Raw genomic sequence first — 13,714 nt, forward strand, 5'->3', positions numbered from 1 at the left:
ATACTATCCACCGTAGATCGATCAATTCGTTTGATAAAAGTTCGATTTGCTTCTTCGTCTGGCTCGTGCTACATCAAATTTCTCACGAGCATCCTCGTAGCTACACTTTCTTCAGGGTCGGATCAAGAGTTATCGATCTTTTCTTCTAACTCGGGTTACGAAATTAAAAATGAACGAAATCTCAATTTTTCGATCCAAAGTAACGTGCAATAACATTTCGTAACGATACTATTGCATAAATTATTGTCAAGAGCACACACAGCTTCGAAGTAGAATATCTATTCGAAAAGTTGTCAATCTCGTTCCAAGTCATCTCGAGCGAGAAAGAATTTCTAAAATATTGTAAGAACTGCTACAGAATTACAAATTAATACAAGAAAAATATAATCCAACCGAGTGATATCACAATATTATTACTCCACTTGTATTACAAATCTGTCTTCCTTCGATTCGTCGTAATCATTATTAATTACCTATTATATCTCCAATGTCGCAGAAATGATTTCTCACCAAATCAATTCCAACAGAATATTATTACTCCGATTCGATATTATCGATTCTCGATGCTTTAGAAATTACCTTTACACCGGATGATCGAGACCCCGGTGAAAAGTCGCTCGAATCGAGCAACGTACAATAATTCCTTCGTCTCCGTTTGAAAGCATTCCCCGTGAAGACGTTTTGCTCCGATGCATCGATTTCAATGACAGAACCAGCGGTCTGAATCGCGCACGATCGTCGCGTAGCAGAAATTTCAAGCTTCGTGGTCGCCTAAGAGGGAGACGGTCGCGAAAATAACGACGCTCGACTCTCGCGGAGCCCAGTAGCTCGTGAATGGAAGACGGAAATAGAAGCCGGAGCAGCCGCGTCGCTTTGTCTCTCGTCCGCACGTAAAATTAATTTCACAGTCCTACGGTCGAACGGCGTCTCAATGAACAGCGATTCTCAACCGTCGCGACGCTGGTAACGTCGACGACGTCGTCGCGAACGATCTAGGCAACCACCGCGAGGATCATCGGCCCGGACGATTTTACGGCGCGTCGAAAATAGACGCCCGCGCGACCGTTCGAACAAACGGGGTTCCCGGTCGTTATATCAACCGGTCGAACGAGCGCCAGGTGCAACCATCATCTTCCATGTACGCGGGACGATACGATTTTATTGCGGCAATAAAATCAAAATAACGCGCCAGCGTCGCTGACGAGCCGGAAAAACGAACCGTCGTATTTGAGAGGGAATATAAATTCGAAAGCCCCCCGTACCAACGGGAGATTCTGCCAGTCTTTAGTTCGCGATCTGTCCGCCCGCGTTTTACGCGATACGTCTAATTTTATCACCTGGAATGTTTCCTGCATTTATGGAATCGCAAAATCTCCGAGTCGTGTTACTTCCGCGACGACAATATTTTTTTCGCGTCGATAAGGGCGTCTGGTTTCTCTTCTCTTCAATCGTATTCGGGGAACGAATTTCGAGATCGGGTTCCGCGACTTCGTTTCGGTCGATGATCGATATCATTTTTGAACAAATGGATGGGGATGCTTTGGATCTTGTCCAATTGAAGAAATCCGATATTTGAATTGGTAAGTGTTAGAAGCAGGGTGGGAATTGACCAATCCCCCCTATATTCTTAACGGGAGGGGCTCTCTCACCCCAAGAGATTTATCAACGTGGATCGATTCGCAGCGACGTGCGTTCGTTTCGAAAGTTTTTGGACAGGGAGAATCGTAACGTTAGGAAAACAACGAAACAATGGAATCGTTAGAATTTTAAATATAGTAGGTATTCGGAAGCTTGTCTAGAGTGCAAGAACAATATCGGTAATTGAATATCAGATATCCCAGTATTGGTAATGAATACTCCAATAATCAAACTCTCCGGAGCTAAAATACGGTGACAATAAGGTGCTTAAATTAACATATGCTCGTCGTGTGTTCAAGTACTCGGATACACGTAAGCTGATCAAACACTCGAGAACTCGGATACTGACGTTTTCAAACGCTCAAACCCTCGAGTATACGTTTACGAACTCGTACACTGAAATTCTCGGATCAAACATTGAAATATTCAAGTGGTCCGCCCAGTTCGGAGATAAAAGGAATCGATTCTTGTTTTTCGAACCAGACTCTGTAACGCTTCTTCTATTACCTATCACAAATATAATTACTTACCCCTGAAACAATTCTCGCAGCTCAGCGAAACAAATAAACCTATTCATTCTGAACATCGACACGTTCGATGGTTCCTTCGAAGAACCATAGCCCAACACTCGAGACTGCAATCCGGAGTAATTCTCGAGTACTCGATTACGTTGTTAGTATTTTATTTTTTTGAAAGACCGCGACTCAGAATGGAACAACAGTTGTCTCGAGGTGACGCGTCAAGTGGATTCCGCGCGAATACAATGGAGTTTTTTGTACACTTGGTAAAATCCGAACTCGTTGTTCGTCGTAATCTCCACCGACCGCGACGAGTGTCCGCCTCATTAAGTCGCGGTAACAATGGCGCGATTATATCGCTCGTGGTTCGCTAGATTCTCACGTTGAAGCCGGGGTAACAACGCGTCGCTGGCATTCCGAACGACGAGCATCGGTCGAGTGAGTCCCATATTAAAAGGGACCGCGCGTAGATACGGCACTTCCGAACCGGGAGATAAAGCGAGAGGGATCGGGTTTTTGCATTGGTTCGTGGGTTCCTGGTTCGGTGGCGGGGTGTGTGTGCGCGCGCGTGGAAGGGAGTGGAAAAAAAGGGAGGCGAGGAGAGAGCTGGCTCGAATCGCGGTGCCGGTGTAAACACGCGGGAGAAAGAGAGAAAAAAGAGTGCACTCTGTCTGTGCTCCGGCGGCGGGAACCCCTTTCATTCGACGTCAGCCCCTCCTGATACCGTATAAAATATAGTATTGTTCGCGCTCTGTTAGTCTAGAGTGGAGAACGAGTATATTTAGGAAAGGGCGGCTTTCTTTCATATGTTAAGCAGATCAGTGTCGGCCGACGAGATATAGAGTAGGAGAAAGGGGGGACGAGACAGAGGAGCCGTGAGGCGAGGATGGTTGTACCGGTGCACACCAACGACCCCTTCGACTTTCCACCCCACTCCCTCTTCAGAGAGGGAACTCTGCACCGTGCGCTCCTAAATGATTGCCGGCTTGACTTAATGTTGTGAAAAATAGCCGCGCGGCTCTCGCGGCTCGCGAACGCTCGCGCATCCTACCGATATTTTTCTTTATAAGAAGCGCCGGGGAGCAAAGGCGACGAATCCAATTTTTTATCATCGTATAATTCGAAGCTTCTCCCGGCGGGTAATTTCGACGATTTATATTCGTATTTTCCTCCTACGTTCGGGGCTCGCGGATGTTCTTGGCTACTTTATTTAACCCCTCGCGTACCGACTCGTGTGCTCCGTATGGACCATCATTTTTTTAAACGAGTCGAATCAGCGTTTACCCACCGCGTGGGACCTACCATCGTAATTTAATCCGTGAAAATACCTCGTCGAGTAAACACGTGCTTCGTGATTATTGCAAGAATTAAAATTTACAAAATACCATTAGATTGAAATCTGAAACTTACCGGGGCCCGGTGCATTTGCAAACCGCGCGTACGCGGAGAAAGTTCAGGAATCTTCCCTTACTCCTCCTTCAACTTAGCAACCCTCGCATACTTCGAGAGCATCGATCGTACGCGATTTTTACCACTTCCACTACATTACGCACCACCGATCAAAAACTTGGAGAAGACATTTTTACGCAGGGTGGAACCAGGCAGACAATTCATCGAACTGGAGCACGACACGTTCAGTTGCGTACAGTGTCGTCTTAGACAGATCTTTGAAAATACATTTCTAGTACAGATACTATTACTCCTTTCGATTTTCGCTCGTACGAATTTAACGAGTCATCGAAGATTGTGCAACACATTCATAACGCTTCGAGAATCGCGTGTCGCAACACGGTGACTGCTGTAGATGACGTGTGCGAGAATGTACGCGAGTGAAATCCATACGGTGTAACGTGCTTAGAAACTTTGGGTTTACCGTAGGAAAATCGTCCCTGACCGCATAGAAAATTGATCAAGGTGCCCGTATCCGGGAACTTGAAAGTTTCCCCTCCGTGTTTGGCGGCGATAGGAATTAAAAACTATTCCGATATCCCGAAGAGTTCTCGTCGGCGATAAAGTTACATTTTTATTAAGCGACTCGTGCTCGTGCATCGAAGTTGTCTCGTATTTACGATCCGGAGAACGGTGAGACCGAGTGTCTCGTAACGTTACTCTCGCAACGGGAACGGAAACAGGAAAAGTTCGAGTTCCTTTCACTCGTCGTTACAAACCGAATCTACGACGCTCCGAAGCACACCGCCATTCTTAAATTCCGGCGCACTTCTCGCTGTTTTATAGCGTCGCTCGTTTGCATGACACACGATGCGAGTAACAAACTGTTCGTTTTACAACGCTCCGCTCGGGGGCCAGAAGTTTTCGTGGAACATCGCTCTTCCGAGTAAGCGATGCATGTTTAAACTCTTTATCGGGTCGAGAGGAAAGTTCCGGTTACGTGTTTCTTAATTCTCGTAGAAACGTCCGCGCGAACGCGGAAACGCTTCCTCCGTCTTTCCACAAGTTTCTCGACTCCAGCTCGTTCGTGGATATTTAAACAATCTTTTGCGTTCCATCGATCTGGGAGGATCGTATTAATTTGCAAACTTAATGGACGCCCTCTTCGATTATTTCGGTCCGTTGCTTTGCACATCGTGAAAAGCTGGAACACGGTCAACCGCAAAGTGGACCGTAGCAAATTAAATACAATTTTTCATGGATTACGTGTGGTTTAAATACCACATTTTCCAACGTAAAGGTATCTAATGGAAATTAATACAATGTACCCAAATTATACAAGATGCACCATGTGTTCCGTTGCTCGTTTGTTTAGACTTGGCATGATCGTAGATATGCGTAACTAATGCCGATGGAAGGGTTCAATGAAATATCAACTTTGTACAAATAATGTTTGACTTTTTTTCAATACTTCAGTGTTCTGCCCTTTCTTCTCATATATTTCTGTGAACTCCACTACGATGTACATTGATTAAATATTTTTTTAAACTTTGACTTGAATTTACAACCATTTAGGACCAAGACCAGAATAAATTACATACCACTGTATTCGAGAAACTCTCCCCTACTTTCGAAGACCAATTAGAACTTTCTAACGCTTTCACTTTTTATACATAATACCTCATTATTGTTGAAAATTCATGGTTTCTACAAAAACTCGTGTCTTTCAAAAACCAGGGGTGACACAGCAATTCCATATTCGGATTCTTGTTTGTGGAGTGTCCCTCTACTGGTTATTGCAAGGCAAAAATCGTATCGGAGGGTGTAATTAAAAAATGCATTGATCAATTCTAAAAATTAATACAATGCTACGAAATTTAACTCGTCGCTGGTACTTTCTCAATCTCCAGCTTTCCTCTCTTTTCCAATCGAAATATCAGATCGTCGTAATCGAAAAAGTAATTTCGAGTGCAGCGACGGTTCCGATCGTAGAATCTCGACGCCTCGATTCGCGACACGTTTTTCCGCGAAGTTTGAAAACAGATTCCCGTCCCCCGCGTTCCAAGTTTCCGCCCCCCGTATCTCCGCCAATTTCAGTTCATTCGCTACCTCGTGATTTGACGCCTCCTGTACCCACTCTACCACCCCCGTGATTCCCGCGACAGAAGCATCTCGCGATCGATGAAACCAGAGACGTCGACCGCGGTGGCGTTACGTGCCGTGTAATTCCAACGAGTTTCCGCGACAACGACGTAAGTTGCCGGTTGACTTTGCCCAACTTACCGACCGGTCGACGGACCAGGTATCTAGGAACCACCGCCGAACGAAACAGGACCAGAGACAAATAAAAAGACCCGCGGACGTTCGGGGCGTTATTATAAAAGTCGTAATGAAAATCTAACGATCCGTCAGCGCACCGTGGCGGCAGAAACGCGGATCCCCTAACCCCCTCCCCGGAGGGGCTCGAGAAATGAATTTCCGGCGGTAGCGGTGTGTCCACCATGCGTTCTACACGTAGCGTTTAATCTCTTTGTTTACCTTTGCTTTCAGAACACGTGAGGGAATTCAGCTGCGGGATGCTGTATTACAGGACACTGTACCTGGACAGTAAGAGGGACGCCCTATACGTCGGCGCTATGTAAGTACTCTTCTTTATCCACGTCGTCGGGCCTCCTTCCACCGTAATCATCTTTTTCTCTCGCGCAATAAAATCTCGCTGGATGAAAATCCCGTACCTCTGGCCCGGCTCGCCTCGATAAAAGTTCCGCTTTGCTGGTCGTCGGTGGGGAGGGGTGCACGGTTTCGCGTGCACGAGAGTGGGGGAACGTTGCACGCGTGTACGTGCCGCGGAACGGATTTTTCTGATTCTCGTGATTAAAATTCTGCGCGGAGTGAACGCGCGCGGGACGGGGAGCGTGCCGATTGATTAAATTTCTCGGTGACATCGAACATCGGATAATCCCTGTTTTGAAATAGTCTCTGTATTACAGCGCCGCTCGATACACGCGCTGGCTTTCGCCCGATGATAATTATCGTCGCGCTGATTGCGCTGAATTGCCCACCTCCCCGTCCCCCGCCCCCTGTCCCCCGGTTCCCGCGATCCATCTGTTCCAACGTTTCACCCCCATTTCGCGATGGATCGTTTTTTATTTGAAACCTTATATCGGCGTGCGTGAGCCGAATCGACGCGCAATTTCGTCGTTATTTATCCCGCCGTTTCGAGATTGAAATGAAAAGTAACGTTCCGCTCAACGGCGTAACTGGGTCGCGCGTAAAACGTTTCGCGTATTCGTTTCCCGAGGCGGGTTTTCGATGTTCGATCTCGCAGAAAGGGGAGGAGGAGAGGCAGAGAACGAATAAAATGTTTCCCGGCCCGCCATTGTTCCCAGCCACCGTTGCTCCAGTCTAATAATCTGCTTATCGGTAGTCGTTTGGACGCGCGACGCGTTTTCCACGACTTTCGAAACCTTCGAAACCTCGATCGACGTCGAAAAGAGCGTTCGAACGTTTGCACGATGCTCGAGTATTTCTGTTCTCGAATTTGCGTATTACGCGCGAACGCGAACTCTTTCTTTTTACATCGTTTGGCCTTAGACCGACTTTTCGCGAGAATACCACGCCGTTGTTTTCCTTGGGGAAGGCCAAAGGAATTACAATCGCGTCGTCGCCCGATAACTCGGAAACTTCTTCGTTGAAGAACGCCATTTTTTCCTGCGATTACGTCCTCTCGATATACGTACAAAATCGTTTCTTCTTCTAAGGTACGATGAACGATATTACGAGAGTATGCTCGCAATTAGATTCTTCGCTGTAAATTTTTGCGTAACTTAATTATACCGAAAAAAGAAACGTAAAGCTAAGATCGAAGCTTTCGATGCAAGTAAATACCGATACACGCCGATTCGTTTTCGTAAGTTTCAAATATGACGGTAGGGAAACATCGATCGAGAAACAACGTTTCACGGTGACAGCGAAATCGATTACGATATTACCCGAAATTCATCGTGAAATATTTGTTAAATTCGCCGGTGGTTGAACGTTCGTTCAAGAATTCGAGATGGACTGTTTCTCGTTCGTATCGACGTAGATACGTTGCTTTTGAACGATTATACGGCGTTTCCCCTCTCATTCGGACGTGTCCGCGCAAACTCGTCGGCACGATGCTCGAGTGCGTCTGTACTCCTTTTCGTAATCGGCCCCCTCCGCGGTATTTGCACGCACTCTTAGCTCGGGCACTGAAATATATACCGGCGTTTATGTACCGGGATCGTTCCTCTGTACACGAGGGGATGACCAGGTTTCGTTTGCTAAACGTTTCAATTTGCAGAAAGGTAATTTACTGAAACCTTCGGGGCACGAGAGAGGCGGCGCGCAGGACGCGAGGCGAAACGAACGCGAAACAAGTACACGCGAATTAAACCGGTTGAACTTTTAAGAACGTTTCCGATTAATCTTGGCAATCGGGCAAATGGAAAAAACGTCCGGCACGGTCCCGGGTAATCGAGACGTGAAATTGTTTTCGCAGACAGCCCGGTTAACGGACGTCCGTAATCGACGAAATTTTATCGGCGACACAATTCCGTCGTTCAACTTTCGACTATTTTCTTTCGCGACGACGATACAATAGCTCGTTATTCCCCCCGCGGTGAAAGCTAAAAGCGTACAAATACGTCGATGCTTTTCGATCGTTCGTATTCCCGTCGCTCCGATGATGGATTAATATCGAACGTGGTTACCGATTCGCGCGAATTTAGATTTGTATTTCCACGCTCGATTACGTACGGAGAGTTTTCACACGTTCTTCAAAGAAACGTTCCAACCGTGTTTCGCGAAAGATATACTGTCACGTTTATTTCGCTGTTACCTTATCGGTACAATTGGTCGCATAAATATTCGGACATCGGTATAGATTCTATACTCTGAATTTTAAATACTGGAGCGTGGTACTTGGATAAGAAAACTGCAAAATTTGTTCATTTATTATGTACAATCGTTGGAATAACAAACGACGCAATGTACGAACACTGTGCAAAATGAAACGTATGAAATTAAATATTAATAGTTGGCAAGTGGCCATATGTTTCTCGAACTCTTGCGAGCTTCCCGAACGTCCCCCTGTAATATACTGCAAACACGCTTCGTTGTTCGCGTCTAGCTAGCATGTATTCAGCTGTTCAAAAATCTCCGATTGTAGTAATCGTAATCTCGACGGAGACTTCTTCGTAAGAAATTCGCTTCAATTTACAAAAGAAACTGTAAAATTGCTTCAAATCGTGACAAAAGGGATCGCGCGACGAGAAATTTAAATACTCTGGCGAAAATTGCGCGTTGCCCTAATTTTGCGACTTCCAATTAGTTTGGAGTCTCTGGTCCGTGCTCCTCCCTTATCGGTATAAAAATCACTTACGTTGTGCCGGTCTCTTGACACAATGGTCGAGCAACGGGGGTATCGTTTCTCCTTGAAAACGAAGGTCACCGCCGAGGGAGTAAAAAGGGGGTCGCGTTTCCTCGAAGGCGGATAGAGATTGTAACAGGGGGGATCTCTTGTATCATTACTACCCGAAGTATTATTTCTTGATTCGGTTCCAACCTTTTCCTCCCTGCCCCGGTCCCCGCGTTACTATCCTGCCGGCCATTCACCGGCGTTTCCTTTTGTAAGGCTCCCTTCTTAATTTGGTAAATGCCAGCAAAATGCTACGCGACTCCGGTAATGGAGAGTCAGCTAGGGCACGGTCTGAAAGCCGCTGGATACACAAACCAGAGAGCCTCTCGTACGAGGCAACAACGCTCGTGTAATATATCTATCGCGACAGCAAAAATTATGTCGCCGAATTATATCGTAGCCAATTCGAGGAAACAACCACGACTCGCGAACGGTATCTGCTTCGCGCGCGAAACGTACCAATAATATTTTTCTTTCTTTTATTCGAGATCGAGACGATATCGTATCTTCGTAATCGACGGTGGACGTACCAATAATATTTTTCTTTTTCGTATTCGAGATCGAGACCATTTCGTATCTTCGTAATCGACGTTGGATCGTACGATTCAATTTTTCACGCTCACGGCACGGGATGACCCGAGATTTATACAGGGTGCGAAAGAAGAGAGATTCCACGACGAAGAAATATATGGTGATCGGTGAATCGAGTAGAAATTTTCGCAACCGTGGAGAACGCTCCATCGAGGACGAAATGTCACTTTTTATTCTAATATCGCGAACGATTCGTTCGCTCTTCTCGTAAATCGTGTAGCAGACTTTCAATTCTGGTAAATGCGTATCGGGAAATATTGAATCTACTATTTGAAAAAAAAAAGAAAAAATTGATAAGGCTGATTTCTACGGAAAAATATTACAGCTATATTCAAATGGAGAAATGATGTATAGACCGCGTTTGTCAAAATGGAAAAGGTAATATGTAAAATGTTCGTTGTTCGCTTTCCAATAACGGGTAACGAACAGAAGGCCTCTTCCAACGTTACAACAGAATTACGGATAGAGTTGTTGCACGATACTTTTATTCGTTGCGTCGAATATTATCCACTTCGTCGTATTCGAACATTTTTCGCAAACACTCTCCGTACGAAACTAGTTGCTGTAGTCACGGGAATAGATTTTCAATTCGCAGTGTTGTTTACGGAACGTTGTCCGATTGAAAATTTGTTAAGAGCCACCCAATTGGTGTAGCAAGTTTTACGATCATTACGGTCGTTTTATCAACGTTATATTACGCTCGGTTGGAATTACGAACGATAATCGTAATCGCCGAATCGTATAGATGATGCTTATAAGGACGATTCATTTCACTTATATTTATCGAGTTTATCGGTCCTCGCACATTCCATTTGCCAAATAATCGGGATAATGAAGGCTTAATCCCGCGTGGCTTTCAATAAAGTGGTATTATGTTAATCTAATTGGTAATTGCAGGATAAACGATAGAATGCATTTCAAAGGGAGCCGCTAAACAAATTGTTAAATTTCCGTCGTCGGAGCTCGCTACGCGGACGTCGAAGCCACGTATATATCGGGATTTTTTATAGTTCGCTGGAAGTATGCATAGAAAATTAGGAATGACGTTTCTCCCTAATTTATGCTTCTCTAGATTCGATCTCGAACCCGCTGTGCTCCCGTAATGCATATTTATTAACGCGTTTCACGCCGTGTTGCTTTTGTGTATCGCGTTGGCGTTCTTATTGTACACGCTTATGGTGTGCACGTAATAACTTGGAAGGATATGAATATTTTATTTAAAAAAAGGGGAACAACGGAAATGTGTGTCACTTTTTACGTGTCCAGGGTGAACAAGAATCGATTGCTACTTCGCAAGGTGAAATATCCGTTCTTATTTCTACGCAAGTGTAAGAAAGACGATATAACGAGCATCGAGATGCGAATCGTTCGAATAAACGCAAAAAAGAGTTAATACGATCGTTACGCGCAACACTTAGAATTTACGCGAAATATTTCTAACGATTTACTTACGATACTTTTATCATTATTGTCTCACGATTAATAATTCACAATTTTTCCTCTTTTCTGTTCTCATTTTTCGAATACACGTTCTACACTACGGTTTCGTATTATTTAACGACGTTCAATACATCCCAACAATATCTCTCCTAATAGTGAAAATATAAACCGAATCGACGATCATTGTCGCGCACACGTGTAAAATAATGACCCCCCGTTTATCTCAGGAGACCATATTACCCAAAGATAAACGACTTGAGATTTATCGTACACCATCCGTCGATCGCTATAAATGAGAATCCAATATATCCCGTGATCGTGTAAACGATATCCATTTACGAAAATTAACCACCGGGTAGCTCGTACCCTGAAATAATGATCCAGCGAACGAGAAATTCCAATGCAATTCAAATCTAAAACTAACCGTCAAATCAACCCCCGTTCTGTTTCTCTTTGCGGAAAGAATTATTTATTTTTCCATTCGACTCTCGGTTTAATTTCAAATTTTACGTCTCGGGCACTATTCAAAAGGAACGTATCCGCTAGAGTGCACGATCCTGTGGACGACAGTCTCGAATATTAAATTCCAAGGGGGCCTGTCGAGCGTTTGGATAGTTCGTTCGGTAGAACAATCGTGTAGCGAAAGATCTTTCGCGTCTTATTTCGGCGACCAGATAGTTTCTTTTTTCCTCGTCGAATCGGCTTTCGCGTTGAAACGAATCGAGGTATTCGTCGCGGGGAGAGCCGTACGCGAATTCGCGAATCTCGCGAGAAATTCCAGTCGAGACGAGGCAAAGTTTCTCGCGAGCGAGGGAGATCCTCGGACGAAACGAGATTACAGGGATAGTAAATCGGATAAGGGCGACAGAGGGTGGTCGATGGGGTAAGAAACGACGAGTGCGCGAGACGCTACCGTTTTTCGAGACCACCCTCCTCCGTGTTCGTTTCTGTAATGAAACGAGCACGCCATATGGAACGCGAAGAAGGGCCACGCGAAAGGCCGACTCTCACGGTTTAAACTGCATTTTCCCAACGACGTTGGTGAGCACGGTTCGATTTGAACGTTTCCTGTTTTCTGGCTTCGTTCCATGGCCCCGTTCCGCGGTACTCTTCGCTCCCGCGCACCTAACCTAACCATCCGCCGACATAACCGCTCTACAATATCGGATTCCGATAAGAATTCCGCGCAAAAGGAAAACGAGATCCCGACATTCCTCTTCCAATGATGCGAACCGATTAAGCCCTATGATCTTCGAGCAAACGGGTTCAATGATGTGACTCTCGATTTCAGACGGTGGACCGACCCCGCGGGGGTGTAATTTAATTAAAGGGGTAGGATGAAATGCCGCGCGCGTTATTCGCGAACTCGAGCACCGGTGGTGCCCGGCCCTGCAAAACAAATCGTGCGAACGCGACGAGGAGGAGAGACGCGGGTTTATCGCTCGCGAGAGGATTGATTGAATTTTCGAGCGATACTTTTGCAAAGCGAGAGGGAGTCCTACGGACGGGGAATAAGCGAGCAGCGATTGGAACGGAATGCTTTTTCATTTTTAAGAAATTTTCTCTTTGAAGGAGAGACCGTGGAAAACGCTTACGCTCGTTTTTTTTTTCTTTTTTTTTTTCCAATAACGAGTTCGAGGGCGATTGATCCTTAATCGGTGCAACTTTGATCCCGTATCGGTACTTTCGGGATCTACGTTGTCGTACTTTGAAATTTAGAATTCAATTATTTCGATTCTACGCGTGACCGGTGCGGTACGATTTATACTCGATGTGTTCGTGCACGATTAACGCCTCGCGATACGATTAAATTTAATCGGTGCTGTTCTTAACGAGTCCTCGATACGACGGTGGTTATTCGGTAAATTGGAAATTCTATCAACGAGGTCGTTCTCGAGAGTAACGTCTGGAACAACGTTACAGATGTAACCGGTCGCGGTTATATTTTTGAACAATTCGGGACAAATGATTCCATAAACTTCGCACCCCTTTGAAATTTGAAACGATATCGAGATCGATCTTCCAAGTTCAAGATCGTTAGTTCTCAATTCTGCAGTGATAAATTTATTATACATTTATATTCAGAGATCCGTGCTACTTTCAAATAATTCAAATAATTTCCACGTCCGATTGTATCGTTCGCAACCACCGGCGATACGTTCTCTCTTTATTTACATTTCCCCGGGCGTTCGAAACAATTACAAAAATACCCCGGGAAATATTTACATCGCATAATCGATGGACTGGTACCTTTGCGAACGCCAATCCCGACGATTTTCGACCGGTCCGAAATAATCACGGGATCCGCGTTTCCCGCGAAACGTATCGTGAAAGAAAAATTGACATCTCGCTTCGCGGGGGCGAAATTTTCGTAAAAACAACCACCGGGTGTATAATACCGCCGCGTCGATCGAACGGAAAATAAAAGGTATAAACGTATTCGCGCGGAATAATGGACAAAGGTGGAGTAGTCCGGGGGGCGCCGCGATGGAGTTAAATCGATACGTCAAAACAAATTGCTCGATAATACTTGGAGTTCTCGTTCCCTCTCCACTCTTTGCCCTTGCACGCGCGATAATAAATTCTCGTGCTCGCGTAAGAACCGTCGCGTCGGGTCTCTCCCTCTTGGACCTCGGTAAGGTGAAAGCGTGTAAAAGGAAGAGAAAAAGAGGAAACGAACGAAAAAAGGAAAAGA

At 45.3% G+C, this 13,714-nt stretch overlaps 1 protein-coding gene across 2 annotated transcripts in view; it reads left to right on the forward strand.

The window, feature by feature from the left end:
- Positions 1-13,714, forward strand: part of Sema2a (Semaphorin 2a) — a 345,009-nt gene that overhangs the window by 265,486 nt on the left and 65,809 nt on the right. For both annotated transcript variants that reach the window (XM_076325512.1, XM_076325511.1), the window contains exon 2: positions 6,096-6,183. In XM_076325512.1, the coding sequence (XP_076181627.1) occupies positions 6,096-6,183 (88 nt within the window). The remainder of the gene's footprint in view (positions 1-6,095; positions 6,184-13,714) is intronic.

The sequence above is a fragment of the Ptiloglossa arizonensis genome, chromosome 13 (assembly GCF_051014685.1).
Source record: "Ptiloglossa arizonensis isolate GNS036 chromosome 13, iyPtiAriz1_principal, whole genome shotgun sequence".
Lineage (NCBI taxonomy): Eukaryota > Metazoa > Arthropoda > Insecta > Hymenoptera > Colletidae > Ptiloglossa > Ptiloglossa arizonensis.